The 17734-nt window shown below is 43.6% G+C and overlaps 1 protein-coding gene across 1 annotated transcript in view; it reads left to right on the top strand.

Moving 5' to 3' along the window:
- Positions 1 to 12191, top strand: part of COL6A3 (collagen type VI alpha 3 chain) — an 84061-nt gene extending 71870 nt beyond the window's left edge. Inside the window, exons 40-43 of the mRNA XM_070618673.1 lie at positions 727 to 990; positions 2073 to 2171; positions 10447 to 10611; positions 11393 to 12191. Of these exons, the coding sequence (XP_070474774.1) occupies positions 727 to 990; positions 2073 to 2171; positions 10447 to 10611; positions 11393 to 11433 (569 nt within the window). The 3' untranslated portion in view covers positions 11434 to 12191. The remainder of the gene's footprint in view (positions 1 to 726; positions 991 to 2072; positions 2172 to 10446; positions 10612 to 11392) is intronic.
- The last annotated feature ends 5543 nt before the right edge of the window (positions 12192 to 17734 follow it).

Raw genomic sequence — 17734 nt, 5'->3', positions numbered from 1 at the left:
AATATCAGGGTGTCTAGTTTAGCAAAATAGTGGAAAAGTGTGAGCCTGGAGAACCAGCCTTTCCCTCTGGACCGAACCACATGCTAGTATCACCCACGAGAAGAATCCTTCCAGGCTGAATTAGATACAAGGGGCAGGTGGACTTAATGAGACCCAGAGTGTGTCATTGTAGCTTTTCCTCAAAGATGCTAGAAGGTACCACAGAGGGTCACGAACCTTTATAAAGGTGAAGGCAGAATGTATGTGCTCGTGAAACAATGGAAACTGTCTTCATTTTATGAACAGAGAGAAAGCAGAGATTCCTTTAAAAGAATTTCATGTGATGCCCTGAAGTTTCACGACTTCATATATTTTAAATTACGGGACGCATTTTGTGTTGAACGCTCCTCTTCAGATTAGCACACTGGACCGTGAATTTTCAAAGTATCTCCTTAATAGGAGAGATCTTCAATCGGAAGAAATAAGATAGTTGTGTACCTTGCTGATGAATAATTAGATTTTTAATTACGATGAATTTCACATTTCATGTATATTGGTGGGTTATAGGACCAATATTTCTCAGGAGCTTTCTGAGAAACTAGAGCTGCTCGCCTAAATTTCACATCAACTGTCTACGGATACAGCTCTTTCAGATTGCATCTCTTGCCTGTATGTTACAATTATTCAGGGTTGTATTATTGTTTTTATCTCCGCTCTCTCCACACTCTGCTTTGATCTATCTTCCAGTTAAAGCATCTCGAGAGGTCCAGGTGTCTGAGATTACAGAGAATAGTGCCAAACTCCACTGGGAGAGGCCGGAGCCCCCGAGTCCTTATTTTTATGACCTCACCGTCACTTCAGCACTCGATCAATCTCTGGTTCTGAAGCAGAATCTCTCGGTCACGGACCGTGTCATCGGGGGCCTGCTTGCCGGGCAGACGTACCACGTCACAGTGGTCTGCTACCTGAGGTCTCAGGTCAGAGCCACCTACCAGGGAAGTTTCAGTACAAGTAAGTACATGGTCGGTTAAAGAAAAGTTGGTACCTGATTTCTACATGGCGGCTCAAAAGGAACATGGGGGAGCAATTCTTATTCATTGAATCTGTCCTGAAATCATAACAAGGTTAAAACAAAATCCTGGGTGTTTGGGTTGCGCCCAACTTTATAGATTAACAAAGGAAAATGGGATGTCTTGAGAACTGTTGTCCTGCTCCTGGGGTCCTGGGCTCCTCTGTGTGGGAGACCAGATCCGTTTGGCCCGAGTGCAGCCTCTTCCCTGGGAGAAAGAACTATACCCTGCCAGTCTGGCTGGGGGTCTTGACCGCCCACAAAGACCATGTTTCAGAAGCATGTTTCCATGTTCGGTGAACAGAACCACCGAGTCGCTGGCTTCTTAGGGAGTAACCGAGGAGTCCACGAAGTCTCATCACCCCAAAGGCCAAGGGATGTCCACAGCCACTGCAGAAAGGCATCAGCATGTCCCTCCCCCGGTCCCACCACGCTCGGGCTCTGTTCTCTGCCATCTGTTGTCTCCCCAGCTCCTTCGCCTCACTGAGGCCTGCCCTTGCCTGTTTTTCCAGTCTCTGTTAATTACTCATGCCATCCCCCTTTCCTTTCTAAGTTCTTCTGGACTCCCTTTTCCATTCTTCTTGACCTCCACTGCTCCTGGGTTATGGAAGAGAGGCTCACATCCTTTTCTCCTTGGGCCAACGTTGTTCAGATCAAGAAACTATGCTTGAAGGGAGGGAATTCTCAACAGTCACCATGGACGAGGGTCATGAAGTTTTGAGTCCGAAGACCCATCCACCCCCAGGGCTCTATTTTCTTGGATGGCAGTAGAAGAAGTTATATGGGAGATGAGAGGATTTGTTCAAAATTTCAGGCATATCCTCCATTTGATTGTTAAGAGATGAATCCAACTTGCAGACAACAGACATGGTGTAGGCAGAGACTTCTTGGGTCTCTATGTTTCAGTGATTCACTCTTGTGTAAGACGTTAATCCAGAAAGACAAGCTTGCCTCAGTCCCTAAGGATTCCTAAGCCCTTCAGTTTCTGAGTTACCTACCAGTTGCATATGTTTTTCTTTTATAGAGAAAACTCCGCCTCCACCTCCACAACCAGCAAGGTCAGCTTCTAGTTCAACCATCAATCTAATGGTGAGCACAGAACCGTTGGCTGGAACTGACACTGGTGAGTTGTGAAAATATTAGATCCACTAATGGCACTAAGAGAGTATTCCTCCAAACATTTAAAACTCACTGAAGTCTTGATTCTAGGTCATCTGCTGGGGTTCTAATTCTCAGGCCACCCACGACTTCTATGGGGACAGTTCAAATCTGTTCTGCGTGGCCCAACATGGTATTATTCTGCATATTCCTAGTTGTAAGTGGTGACTTACCTTGCCTGTCACTGGGCCATTAGGGAAAATTGGATGGGAGTTACTTCTGGGGCTGTGGCCAGGCATCACATATCTGTTAGTCATTTCCCCTGTGCCTCATACTGGGGCCCGAGTTGGTTTGTGGTCTGTGATGCTGCAAACAGTAGGATTTCATCCACGCAGTGGTTTAATCTAATAAAAAGCCGCTTAGAAGAACCCAAGACAACCTAGATTAGAACCCATGAAAGACGTGAGTATGGAAGTGACCCCTGGGAAGTCCTGGTCCTAATTCCCTAAGCACACACCCTGGCTCAGTCTATCATCCCACTCTCTGTGCCTGACCCATAGTGTGTGTGCATTTTCTGTTAAATCAGTCACTAGTGTTACCCACTTTTGTTCCCAGGCAGTGGAACTCTGCGAGACCCGTAACCCTCATCCAGCAGAACGTGAGCTTAGGCTGTTTCTCATCCATGAGAAACTGATTACTGAGATAGTTGACACGCTTTGCTTGAGACGATTTGGCAAATGATGTTGGTACTAATACCTAAAATCAAAATTCTGTGGGCACTTAGATATATTATTGTCTTACAGACCCCAGAGCAGAAAGTTTCCACTAACAATGGGGACAATTCATTATTTTTTTGGTGCATTGGCCACAGTCAGGAAGAGGAAAGCGTAACTCTTTATGATGTTTATTTCCAGAATGGATTATGGTAAAAGGCATATGTTGAGTGCCTAGCTGCGTCTGTATTGTGCTAGATTTAACAGCAGCTGTGCTGTTTCAGTATGTATTGCATTGTCACAGCAGCAGCACGTTATCTGGTGAGCTGTGGTGTACGTATTCCTCATTTTACGCTTTCCACTGTAAGCTTTTAAAATGATGCTTGTTTCTCATCTTCCCCTTTCTGTAGAATCTATAGCCTATCTCATCTGTGTTTGAATAAAATTAGATGGTTTAAGTGTTTTCTGGTGCCACAAACCCATCTCTTTGGGGCCACTTGGGAGTAGAAGCCTCTTGTTTCTTTTAGTTGTTTCTAGAGGGGATCTTCTCTATTGCTAGAATGCTTTATACCATCAATGCACTTTCCCTATGTCTATATATATATATATATATATATATATATATATATATGTATATCTCTATCTCTATATCTATATCTACATTTACCTATCTGTTAACTATCAGTTATTCATCTATCATTATCTATGTATGTATCTATCTATCTCTCATCCTTTTATATGGCCCTTTTATAGGACACAGCCCATACTGACATGTGGCATCAAGAGTTACTAGAAAGAAGGTAACTAAGTCAACGCAGGAACTGTGAAACTCTTATACACATAGATATGTCATAAGGTTAATTAAACTGTGTACAGAACTGAAAAATGCTTAAAATAGTTTGCTTTTGGAATCAAGTTGAGGAATTGGTCTATGTTAGAGACAGCCACGTGTTTTTCAACCTCTGTAGCCTTTCCAACGGAAAGATTGACAGAGCGACAAATTACTTCCTCGTGATATAAGTTTATGAGAACAATTCAGGAAATCATGGTAGATTGGGACATTAAGCTAGACTGCTTAGGAATTGTCTAAAAAGATCTTACAAAACTTTTAATGTTACTGTTTTCAAATCAAACGAAAAGAAATGGAAGAAGGGATGTGGAGTGAGAGTTTCGGATGGGCAAGAGAACTTAAATCTCAACCTCTTTGATTTTTGCTCCTAAGCAGTTTTCTGAGTCCTGCCTCGAGGGGCTGTGGATAAGCCTTTGTCCCCTGCACGGGAGTGGGGTGGGTGCTCTGCAGCTTCTCCCCACTACAGCTCCCTTCCTGAGTCACCTTCATTAGGCTTCCTAACATGGTGCTTGAGCTCAGAGAGAAGACACCAAGAATTTCCTAGGATTTCCCTGGAGATATGGGTCAGGACAGATGCGACTCTAAATTCAAAGTCACTGAAATCTGAGCGTGTTGTTCCCCACTCAGTGGTAATTTTACTCCTCATGGAGTATGGGAAATGTAAAATTTCTAGCTTCATTGGAAGAAAATGACTAAGAGTCCACTCTCCAGTGAGATTTAGGGGTTTTGTTAGTTCTCTCCGTGTGGTTCAGAAGAGACAAGAATATCCAAACAGTTTTGAGTTAATATAAACAACACAATCTTTAAACAAGAATCTGGCTGGGCTGCTTTATTTTTTAAGACTGAGTCACGGGTTCAGACGTAGGCCGGCATTTTCAATCTAGACCTTTCACACTTAGCTCTCCTCGCTCCGTGTGACAGAGAGGAAACAGTTTTTGAAGTTGGGGCTTGGGTTTCTTTCAAGATGACAAGTAGTTTGATGGAGATGACTCCAACGCTTCCTCCTTCCTTCTGATCAAGCCTGCATTCTGATCATGCAGCCCTTAAGCCCAGGCCCTGAATGTTCTTTCACCATTTCACATGGGTGTGAAAGACACATGGGTGCGTCTTTCCCACCTAGTGATTCAAGTCAGTGTGAAAATATAAATTACACTCTTTTTGTTAAGGACAAGGCCCTGCATAATTGATCTCTAGCCTCACAGTATCAAAACCACACTTTGCCTGGAGAAGGCGCTTAATACTCATTTGCTCACTGAACATACGTAAGTGTGCACACACATACACACACACAAACACACGCCCTTTTTGAATGCTCTTTCTTCAGTTAAATTAACTGCATATTTACTTTAAAATGTTAACATTCAAAATGGGTAAACAGAATGAAGAGATGAAAGCTTGACTTCCTCCCAACCTCCTCCCTCCCCCCTGTAATCAAGTCATTTTAGAAATTTTCCCCAGGGAGATAAAACCTTTTAGTTATATTCATATTTTTTGCAGATGAAAAAAGGAGTGACAACTCCTCACTTTATTAGATAACTTTTTGAAAATATGGTAACTGCGTTCTTACTCAGTAGTTGCATGTATACTTTGCGTCCAAATGTCAATTACCACAATATGCATTATTTCTCCAAAGATGTATTTTCTAGAAAATTAAGGCAAAATTAAAATTTAAAACTAGTTTTTACATATGGGCGTGAAGGCAGTTTAATTCCTCTCATTTTCTGAAGCACCAATTAATTAGAAATACGGTTTGTGTTCAGAGAGACACATCCTTTTCTTAGTCTTAAATGTCAGATCCTTGTCCTGGCTTCATTCTTCTTTATCCTTCCTCCATGAATAAAAGATTCACTGGATTGGGATTCTATCTTAAGGACCTGTGTTTTGTCATAGTTTACCACTTTGGACTTAGGGAATATGGTGACCAGTGTTTGAATCTATGCAAGAGTTTGTGGGCAAAACCCTATGAAATGGAAAAGTCTCTAGTCCATGTCAGCTAATGAAGAGGAGGAAGAGTGAGCAGTTTTAACACCTGGGTTTTCATTGGCGTATGTTAACGTTCGCCCATTTGGAAATTCGTGTGTAATAGATACTTCTTTATCAGGAATTTGATGCAGGCACATAATGGGAGGACAGTCTCCTGAAGGGGTTCTTTGTCCCCCAAATGAGGACTGGCCCTGTGTGGTATGGAGTGAAAGGTGTGACAGCAAGGCCCAGGCCTTGAGATGAAGGTAGATGACATTAGCAGACCTAAGGCATCATTACTAACCACTCAGCGTTCCAGACTTTGCAATATTACGTGATTCCATTTTACATGGTTAATACTCTCTACAAAACAAAACAAATCCCCCCCCAACACAAAAAAATCCCAGCCCACTTTTTGCTTTCCTCAGCGTCTGAAAGAATCACACCCACTTTTCTGTGATAGATTTGTTGCCTATAAATGGCAGTTAGCAACAATTAAAGGAATTTTTCAGTGATCGTCACAGCCTTAAAAAAGCATTGAATGTGCTAGGCGTTTTTACTACATGCTTTGTTACTGCTAGTTTTGAGAGTGCTGTCTAGTTGCTGATTATGGTTTTAGATTTTTATCACCAGCTCTCTCTTCTTCCTTCTCATTTTTGGCTGAAGAAGACTCGGATAGATATTTTCTATGCATATTATTAGTAAAGCTAAGACTCTCTGAAGTTTCTAAACAACAACAAAAAATCTAACTCAGAAAATTTATTTTTTGCAATATCACAGAATGACTCCTAAATTATAAGGATTCCAAAATAATCCTTATATGTTGAATAAAAGTTTCAATGCAGAAGAGAGCAAAAATAGCCAACAAAGTGTGTAACATTCTTTTTTACTTATTCTAGAAATGAGCGATCTGTAGAAATGATCACATTTTTGTCTGACCAGGCACTGAGGGATCAATTACACAGCTCTGAAAGAAATAAGTTCACCAATCTTTTACTTATTTTGTTGACTCTAAGGTGCACGATCTTCCCCATTGTAGCACTTCTGAAGTTGAAATGTGACCTACAATTGATGACATGTCATGGTGTTTGGCAGTGTTTTGTCTTACTTAGTGGAATATAAAATAATCGTGCATCATAAAATTAAGGCATCTTAAATTTGATGAATTACAATATTTGGTTGGCCATGTTCCACCGTGAACATGTAGCATTGGCTGGCACAAAATGATACAATGGGGAAAACAGATGACTTTATGTTAATAATTTAAAGACCCACAAGTTTAGATAAATTGAAGAGCTACAGATATTTCCTCTATTTGGTTGAAAAGAAATAGCCATCTTCAAGGCTGTGTGTTTATTGCTGCGTGAGAATGTATCCAGGTCAGTTGCAATGTTTGGGTTATAACGAGCCTCAAAGGGTATTTGACATTCTTTTATTGTGAAGTATAAAAGGCTGATAAAACAAAAGTCTATTGGTCAAGATCTGAAAGAGCAAAGGGTCCAAAACTTAACCACAGCTACATTTAAAATAAAGAAAATAACACAAAAAGTTTCTTTGGTACTTTGTGAGCCAATCAATACTCAAAACATAGATGCAGAAAGGTTTTTGAAATTAAGGAAAGTCATACTTGCTTCTGAGGTTTGGAAGCATTTTATACCATGTCGGCAGTGTAGGGTCTGAAGGATTAAACCATCTTGTTGTTTTTGAACCCATTAAACTGATGAGGAACATATTTACACATATTTACAAGTGCGGCATTAACGCTTTCCATTCCCCCAAGTTTGCTCAAGGAAGCACTTCAATAGTGACAACTTACTGGTCTGGAAAATGTCAAAGCTCATGCTTTAACAAATTCTTTTAGACATTATAGATCTCAAACTACAAAAGAGGCCAAATCTTCCAGTTCAACACGTTTTCTGTTTCAAAGAGTAATATTTTTTCTAATTATAAAATTATATATAGTCATTGTGAAAAATTCAGAACATACAGAAAAATATAAGAAAATGTGATTCTCATAGTTGCAGCATTGATGGCCATTGATGACCACCATTAATGACCCAGTGCAGGTCCTTCCTGATTTTTTTCTATGAATATTACATGTGGACACACTCATGCATCACATGGGTACACACACACACATCTCTATTACAAAAATGGACTGTGTTTCCTAGGGTGACTTCCACCCCACGGTGGTTTTTCTAGGACATCCCAGTTTGGCTCCTGTGGCTTCTGTGAACAGAAGAGATCCTGTGAACAGGGTTTTTCCAGACACCGTGCTGCCATCTTCTTGTGTTTCCTCTTGTATTTGGATGCTCACTGAGGCCTAGTAAACAACCACTCTTTCACCAGGAATTTTTGCCAGACGGTGGTCTTTCTTTTAAAATGAAACTTATTTGCATCGTTATTCTAGGCTAAAGCGAACCAGGAGAGGTTATAGATAATTTTCACTTCCCACTGTCTTTTAGGCTCCCATTGGGTTCTTAATATAAGGAGGAAAAAATTAGTGAATGTGCAGCCAGACACTCCTCTCAGACAAAACAGAGGCCTTCAGGGTCCCTGCAGGGTCACATCCAAAGGGGCAAACTGAATCTGGAGGGAAAATATGAACAACTGTTGTGTCTGAAGACTTGTCTGGAGCAAAGATCAATGAGGTCTAACCATTGCTCTTTGGACTACGAGAGATTTTAATTTTTTGGCTTTCATATGGTTGTTTCAGTATATGTAGACATAGCTTAGGGAAATCCAGCCTGAATGACGTGTCTCAGAAATCAAGACAATGGGAGTTTAAAACGATGAGGCTTCTTAGGAACGTAAAACCTCCCATTTTCGTGCTTTAAAAATGGAGAATCCCAGGTTTTTGTCTTTGAATAATGTGGGGCCCTCATTAATATATTTCTCTTGGTTTTCCAAATATCTGTTTGTCCGTGGTAATTGTGTCCTTATCTTCCATTTGTAAACACTGCAGGATCTTAGCAGTGACTCTCCCTGGAATAAAGGGTGTAAAATGCAAGAGCAATAGTTGGGTTTTGGAGAGTCAAGGTGGAAATTGAAGGAAGCCGGAAAAGCCAATCAGTCAGGGAGCAGAACGTCCTGCTGCAGGGCTGCGTCCAGGCTGGATGTCCTTGGGTCTGGGTAGACTTCTCGTGTCTGCTTCAGATGAGCCCAGAGGAGTGAGAATGGAAGGGCTAAACACAGATGGCCAGGACTGAGTGCACTAGGAGCAAATAAAACGGAACAAACATCGGCCATTTAGGGGATGCTCTGGGGAAGAAAGGAGAGGGGATGAGGCAACCACTTGGCCCGGCCTCACGCTAACAGGGGAACCCATCAGTAAACAAGGGATAAATTCTGGTAGTTGAACAATCTTGCCTTGCTCAGTCTCCTCTATGACATTCCTTGGAAGCCAGACATCAGTTATGGGCACATCTGAGAGAGAGGAAGTTGTTGTCGTAAATCGCCGTTTTCTTCTGGCTTCATTGGGCCTTCCAAGGCTCTCGGTAGTGCCACTGGCTTTCTGGGTCTGCAACTAGGAGATGCTGTGTGGTGGAGCCACTAGTTTTCACGCTTGGGTGACAACTTCCCCGCAGTCAGCAAGAAGTGTTTTAGACCAATTATGAGCCTCACTCCTGTGTTCCTTGGAGTCTGGCCTGTTGTGGTGGACCCAAGCTTTGGTTCTCTATCTAAAGTCTGAGGTTTTCCTATAACTTCTTGGTATCCATCAGAACTGCAGATGCCCGTCAGCTCTGCAGCTCTGAGCAACACACGTATCTGGGGCTAAAGGCCCACGGAGAGTCAGCCCTGCGAGGGCAGCCTGGGTGATTCAGGCCTGTCAGCTACTCACGTAAACATACCGTTATCTGCTCCCGGGAGTTTTGTCGAAAGAAGGTTTACGTTTACCAAACTTTCCAGAAACGGTTGACATTAATGCTTCTTTTTCCCAGGACAATCTGAAGTTTGCCAGAAAGCCCTGTAAACAGAAGTTTTACTGTGTGAGAACTGAAAACGTTTCTTTCCAGGCATTGAAGGAACCGTAGCTTTGACTTTGCAGCTGGACTGCATTAGAAGTAGGCATTTAAAACATAAACTTCCTTAACTGGGAAAAGAATGCTTCTCTGTCGTCGAAATAGCTTTGCTCTGTAGCATTTCTGCCGTTGTGAATTTTACATCAGTGTTAGCGCTTCTTTTTACTCCCTTGTTTAACTTGGCGGGTCACGGAGGGGCTCAGCTACACACATGCGTGCACACATCTACACACGCTCATAAAGGATTTTTCCTCACTTTAACTTTTATTTTTTATCTACTTGGCTGGTAGTGAAATGTACAGCCTGCATTTTGAACTGTACTCTGGCGAAACTTAATTGCTATCTTGCCAAGAAGTGGAAAACTCCAAGCTTTTAAAACTCGGTTTCTTCTCTGGGGATTTAGAATTGAAGGAATTGGAGAGTAAGTGGCCCAGTGATTGGAAATGGAAAAACACAGTTCATTTCATCTTAAATTACCCAATAATGGTAGCTAACGTTTGGGATTCTGAATGTGGTTTATAAAGTGCTTTCGTCGACGTGATTGCATTTATTGCTCACGAAGCTACAGGTGGTTCTCATGTCCCTTTGGCAGTGGGGAAACTGAGGCTTGGGGAGGATAATGGATTTTCCCCCTCGAAACTCTTCTCTTTCCTGTCTCTGACGGCCTTGTGACTACATCTTCAGCCCCCCGCGCTGGGAGCAGAATAACTTGCACGCTCGAATTAATGCTCTTTTCTCATCTTGTTCTTAAAGATATATGTAAGTTGCCAAAGGAAGAAGGAACTTGCAGGAAATTTATGTTAAAATGGTACTATGATTCGGAGACCAAAAGCTGTGCAAGATTCTGGTATGGAGGCTGCGGTGGAAACGAAAACAGATTTAATTCACAGAAAGAATGTGAAAAGGTTTGCGCTTCTGGTAAGTGATTATTCTTTTGTGTTTGTGACTTTTGCAAGTAAGACAAGAGACCCAGCCCAATAATTCACGTTTTCAAGATACTTGAATTACAATCCTTATGATAGATGTTAAAAAGAAGATAAAGTGCATCTTCAGATAAGAAAGATATGCAAATCAAACACGTGAAATTAATTTTCTGAATTATTATTATTTCCTAAAAACTTACTTGTATACGTGTATTTTTGCCAATGCAGAAACACATGGCTGACTACTCCTCGCTCTTTGGAAATGTTACTAAGTCCCTGTTATTCATAAAATATTGTAAAAAACATGATTATTAGCAAAATAATAAAATGAACAATTATAGATAACTCCAAAGATAAATAACCCCTATGCATTCATCTTTACATAATTTGCTTCCTCTAAATAATAATAATGTTGACACTCAGGCCATCCAATACCTCCATTACTTTGGGCAACTCAGTTGGTAATAAAATCAGAACCGCTTCACAGAGAACCTGGGGCCAGTGCCAGAACAGGAGGTCACTTTGCATAAAGTCCTGGCAGATGATGCCAGGCTGGAGAATGGGCTCAGATTGCACAGACAGCCCCAAGCCCCAGGCCAAGAAGCTTCCTGGGAACCACTGAAGGTATTGAGCAGAGAAGTGAGATTGGTGATGAAAACCAAAGGCCACAGAATCATTTTCATGAGAAATACAGTTATTTTCAGTCAGTAATGTGGCTTTTCCCTTTCTTCTTCTCTCCCATCCTCACCCCACCTGTCCTCTCCATCAACGCTCAGTGCTTGTCAACCCTGGAGTCATTGCTGCAATTGGGACCTAAGCATGGCCGACCAGTGACACATACCTCTTGAAGAAGAAGGAGTAGCCATTTGCAAGTCGTCTTTGTAGAAGCTCTGGGTATAGATTCCCTTGCACTGTACCATTTCATGCTTTGATTTACACTCGAACTTGGATGGAAACGTTCTGCGCATGACCTATCAATATGGTGCTAAATGTGTCTGTGGACCCAACGCTCTCTGTCTCCAGGCAGTTATATTGTATACTTTGAACGTCGTGTAATAGTTACCCACTGCTGGTGTTTATGTGAACATTTCTATAAATTCAAATTCCCTCTGGAGTTTCACGTTATGCCTGTTTCAGGCATATGCAAGTTCTAGAAAGTAACCCCAAATGTCACAGCTACTCTATATAACTTCTGCTTGGTTCATTTCTTTCCCTCTTAATTAAAGCACGACTTTAGATGGAAAGCCTGTGTGTGGTGAATAGACAAGAGTCCAAGTTTTTCATTTTCCCCCCAATTTCCTGGATTAGATTTCCAGCTAATTTCCTTTTTCTGAAGCCTCGAACAAATAATCTAGTTAGAAGGAAGCAAAATCCCTTAATCTTTGTGCACTGTTGTGGGACCAATGCCTTGATTAAAGAAGGAGAAGAAAGTCATAATAGAGAATATTTTTGGCGTTCCTCTAATGTTGTGTGGGTTTTTTTTTTTTTTGTGCGGGGGGGGGGGTTTAATTTTAATTTTAAAATTTTTAGGAAATTTATACAAAGAAACTTTTTAATAAAGTATATTGAAAGTGTGATGACTTTGGTGTCGTTGGCTGTCTTGTTTCTATAGTACCTATTGTCTGAATCACGACTAGGCCAGGGGAATTGGGTCTCGTCCAGGCCAACGGTCCTGGGCACCACCTTTTTTTTTTTTTTTTGAGGAAGATTAGCCCTGAGCTAACATCTACTACCGATCCTCCTCTTTTTTGCTGAGGAAGACTGGCCCTGAACTAACATCTGTGCCCACCTTCCTCTACTTTATATGTGGGATGCCTGCCACAGCACGGCTTGACAAGCAGTGCGTAGGTCTGCACCCGAGATCTGAACTGGTGAACTCCAGATGCCAAAGTGGAGCAGGCAGACTTAACCACTATGCCACCAGGCTGGCCCCAGCGCCTTTTGTTTCCAATGGAGGGAGCAAAGCGCTCTCTCAGGCAGCGGGCCAGGAGACCAGGTGGATTCAGCTCGCTTGCACAGCAACACCCCGTGGCCGGGTGGATCGTGTTCCTGGCTTAGGACCCCAAGAACCTTTCTGATTTTAAGAGCCAAGCTGGCTTTCATCCTGTCCTCTAACTTCTGGTTGGGCCCCAGAGCCTTGGCCTCCTTCCCTGACTCTTTAGAATGATTGTTTCCTCGGGGGTTCAGTTTTCTCCCACCCCACAGTGGCTGAGAGATGAGTTGCAGCTGGCCCAGGACTTCCCACCCCTTTTCTGGAGTCTCAAAGGCAAAGCATAAAGTCTTTTTTTTTTGTTTCTTTCTTTAAAGACCTTTTCTTCTTGTCTTCAGAAATAACATAAGAAACAAACAAATACGCATTTGGGTCATACCTGAATTCCATGTAGGAAGGAAACTTAATTTGTTTGTCAAAACCCATCTGCTCTGACAAGTGCTTCTGGCAGAGCTACGGGGACCTTGGGTGCGAGCAGAAAGTTCATATAAGATTGGGGATGAATCTGTCAGTTAATCTATTGAGAGCTGAGAGAGGAAGAGAGAAGGTGTGTAGAGCCAGGGAGATGGGGTGGTCACAAAGACCACTCCCTGTGATTTCTACCCAGATCTTTGCAATTTCTAAAGTCTCCAAATGCACTCAAAGGGAGAGAATCTGCATAGAAACTGGTGGAAGAACTAAGCTTTGCACCCGAGTCAATGTGGGAGAGAGTCAAGACAACAGGGAGAAGTGGAAGGATGGTGGGCCAGAGGGGACCTTCGCTGGGAATTCGCAGGCATCTGGGGAAAGATTTGGGACTACACAATCCACAACATTGGGGATTGGAGTTTACTGCACCTCTTTGGGACTCAGAGAGCCAGGCTGAACATCAGGGCAGCTTCAGGGAAAGCACAAAGCTTTGGGGACCCCTGAGAAGCCCTCACAGACAGGGGCTCCTGGACCACGTCTGCCCTCCAGGTCACGCCAACACCCTCCCCAACTTTGAAGGGCCCCATTTTTAGCAGGAGGCCAAGCCGGTGGACCTACAAAGAGCCCAGTGATAGTCATGAATGCCTTTCAAATGGATATTAATCTGAGTGGGAAATGTACTTTCTGTGCCTTTCTCAGTGACAGTCATCCCAAAGTTCTCCGGCCCACGGGAGCAGCCCCCTTCTGCATACATAGGCCTGCATTCCTCCCAGTTCATCCCATTGGAGCAAAGACACGTTTGTAGTGGGGCTGGAGAAAGGGAGCCGCACTGGTATAGTGGGTGGAATATAAACCATGAACCAGTCTGTATTTCTTTCTTGGGGCTGCCATAATCAAGTCCCACCTCTCAGACTGCTTAAAATAGAAATTTATCCTCCCACGGCTCTGGAGGCTGGAAGTCTAAAGTCAAGGTGTTGGCAGGGCCGTGCTGCCTCTGAAACCTATAGGAGAATCTTCCGTGATGCTTCTGACTTTCTCCTTGGCTTGCAGCTGCATCGCTCCAGTCTCTGCGTCTGTCACCACACGGCTCCTCCCTGTGTGTCTCTGCCTTCACGTGGCCGTCTTCTTAGAAGGTCCCCAGTCACATTGGATTAGGGCCCACCCTACTCCAGTATGACCTCATCTTAACTAATTACATCTGCAAGGGCCCTATTTCCAGATAAGGTCGCATCCTAAGGATCGAGGTTTAGGACTTGAGCATATCTTTTTTGAGGGAAGGAGACAATTCAACCCATAACACACTTTTAGCATTTCCAACATCTGCTCCCAATTCTGCTCTGTCAATCCACTGCTTACAGCTAGGTAGTAGCTCTAGTAAAGAGATTTCAGCTGAATTCTATAACTTCCTAGTCACTTTTGGTTATTAAAACCATCACTACTGGATCTTAGGGCTGGGTCCTGTTCATTTTCAAGCTTAAATCTCAGAGCCTATTCAAGGCCTTTTCACTGTGAAGCCCAGCGCAGGCTGGCCTCAGGGCACTGGCTGGAGTGGGAGTGGAGAAGTCCACGGCTTGTTCTCCTGCCCCTTCCTCCTTATCCTCCAGGCCTGTAGATTTCAGCCTTGGAGCTCCTCACTGGACTCCGGGGGCAAGGTTGCATTTGGTTTTCTGCTGCTGCTGCTGTCTCTGACCCTGCCCTGCCCTTGGTTCCTTCTGCAGCAGAGTCCCCACGCTGACTCTCTGTTGGGGCATATGGTTTCTCTGGTGGAATCTGTGGGGGCCTAGCTTGGGCAATCTGGTGTCTATGAACCTCTTCCTCCCCTCTCACAGAATGCTATTGGGGGAAGTCCTCCTCCTGGGCTCTTGGTGCCACAGTGTCTTTATCCAGTAGACCCCCCCTCTTGGGGTACAGGGTAAGCAAGTCAGCTCAAGTCTAGCCACCTTCTTGGGTCATTTAACCCACAGAAAACTCACATGAACTTGCCACATCAACTGGCCTCCCTCTTTCCACTCAACCACTGAGCTCCTCCTGCAAGTCCAGTGGTCAAGCACATGGTCAGTTGACTGCTGGTCTCCAGCCCCGACTCAGAGGGAGTGGGAAGGAATGATTCAGACCCCTCCATGCTCCCGCCCCAACTTTGAGTGTTTCTGTTAGGGCTTTGTCTTCAGGGAAGAGGACAGTTGAGTGCCCCTTCCCGCCGCCATAGGAAGTGAATCTCTTCCTTCCCCACGGGAGGTGTGAGGAGAGTGTGGCCTCTTCACAAGTACTGCATTGCCCTTGAAAGGTCACCATGACCTTCTCTCCTGGTCCTCTTCTGCCTCAGCAGTGACTGTGGTGTACTCAGAGCTGGGGCCCTTGGTGATCAACTCTGGGAAAATGGGATCCACCAGGCACCCAACACGAGCCTCTTGTAGGAACTTAACCAGCAGAGACTCTGGTCCCCAGCCTCCTTAGCCATGGGTGGAACACTGAATTTCCCCTCCTTGTCCCTTGTCCCCATAGAAGGAAGATTTGGCACCCCAAGACACCCCAATAGTGTGTGTGATGGGCATCTTACTGAAGACTCCTTGAGGGGATGGGAGAGAAGTTTCATCACACATTCTATGCTTTGATTTCACTCAAATGCCGTTTAACAAGCTGTCTCAGCCCCAAAGTCCCCCAACAGCTGCCTCAAATCTTCCCCTCCTCTGCCCTCACTCACCTGCTTAAAATCCCCTCCACCCTCGCAGCAGATCAGGCCTTCCCCTTGGCCTGGGCGCTTCGACTGGGAAAACCAGAGCCCAAGAGATGGTGGAAGGGTGGGCGTCTTGCTTCCTGCACTGTTCACGTGAGGTCTGTTCACCCCGTCATGTTAAAAAAAATCAGCTTTACATATAATAAAATGCATTCATTTATGCGTATTGTTTGATGAGTTTTGACAAGTGAATATACCCATATGACCCTCAGCACACTCTCAAGGTGCAACATGTCCGTCATCCCATCAGGGAGTGTGTATAAGAAACACTGAACGTTTTTATAACTTTTCTCCCAGTAAATTTATGCGTAGAAATTTATCCTAAGGAAATAATTGGAGATGCACAGAGATTTGTGTTCAAGGGTATTCAATATAGTCCTATTTGCAATGACAAAATGAGTTAGAGACCATCAAAACGGCCAATAAGAGGAAGATACTTAAATAAATCATGCTTCACCAACAGAAGAAACAGACGAATGGCCATTAAATAGTTTGTAATGTTGGTAAATGGTCCATGCAATTAATCAGTTGATGTTTATCATAGAATATTAAAAAAGGAGACAAATCTGTATAATTAATATAACAATTTCATATATATATGTGTACATTCACACACACACCAATGTATGTTTCCCTTCGAAAAGAAAAAATACCAAAAGTAAATACAATGAAATTTAAGCAGTGGCTATTTCTGATGTGGTGATTTAAATGTTCTTTAAATGTCTCTACACTTAATTTTTTTTCTAAAATTAACATGCTGCCTCTAGCAAACAGTTATTTTAGACTTAAACACATTTTCATATATGAATTGCACTATTTGTAGATTTAAATTGTTTTATAATTTGTGTTTATGGAAGCGCTTAACCATTCATTCATTCATTCCTTTGTTCCACTAGTGTTTATTGATTATTGACCACATGCTTGATCCAGATCTAGGTGCTGGAAATGCAGTTCTCCTGGAACTGACATAGTTGGGGGACCGGACAGCATACACACCTCTATAAAATGTTAGGAGGTGGGAAGTGCTGAGGAGAAGAATAATCGTGGCTGTATTTCCTGGTCCCTTGTTTTCCTAGCCTGCCCTTATGCAATTAGCACGTGGTGGTCCCCAGGAAGAGAAACCCTGGACTTCAGGCGAGCCTGAACACCCGCCCCCAGGGCTGCTCAAATGTGCAGGGCCAAGAAGAGCTGGAGGGAGAGCTGGAGTCCTGAGAAGCCCTCTCAGCCACAAGAATGCTCCTGAGGGTGCTTCCTTCCCACGTGTCTAGACCCTGATCCTGAAGTTGCTTTATCCCCCACTGTTAGTTATAAAATGGAGTGGTAGGGTGATGAATGGGCTGGGCCACCCCAGAGTTTCAATTTTACACGAAGATCCCGTTTCCATGTAATTCTGTTTTGCTCCACAGAGACAGATGGTTACATTAATTCATTTGACAGACACTGAGCACATAGCGTGTGCCACTCTGGGCTTTGGGGGTACATTAGCGAACAAACCAGACTGGACCTCTGCCCGAGGGGCTTCAATTCTCATGGCAGGAGAGAGACAAAATGCAAGAGACGTGATGAAGGAGCAAGTGACGTGCTTTTATGGGAGATGACAATGGCTGTGGGACAGAGAAGGCAGAGTAAGTGGGGCTGGCGGTGCCATGGTTTCAGTAGGGTGACCACCACGGGCCTCATTGAGAAGAATGATTTTGAAAAAATACCTGAAAATGGTGAGGAAGGCCACCACGTGGATAGCTGAGGACTGAGTTCTGCATAGAGGGGATCCTAAGAGCAAGGAGAGGGCCTCAGATGTAGGAGGAAAGCTGAGGAAAGCTGTGGGCTGGGCTGTGGCCGGAGACGGGAAGGGGCCGGAAGGGCTGTTGGTGGCTTGGGTAAGTCTCCTGGCTTTTACTCAGGGGCACCGGAGCCATTGTTCAGCGGTTCGCTCAAGAGGACTGACATGATCTTCCATGAATTTTAAGAGATGCCCCGGCTGTTGTA

The sequence above is a fragment of the Equus przewalskii genome, chromosome 5 (genome assembly GCF_037783145.1).
Source record: "Equus przewalskii isolate Varuska chromosome 5, EquPr2, whole genome shotgun sequence".
NCBI lineage: Eukaryota > Metazoa > Chordata > Mammalia > Perissodactyla > Equidae > Equus > Equus przewalskii.
The sequence above is the reverse complement of the archived record's forward strand: the minus strand, read 5'-3'. Positions and strand labels throughout refer to the sequence as shown.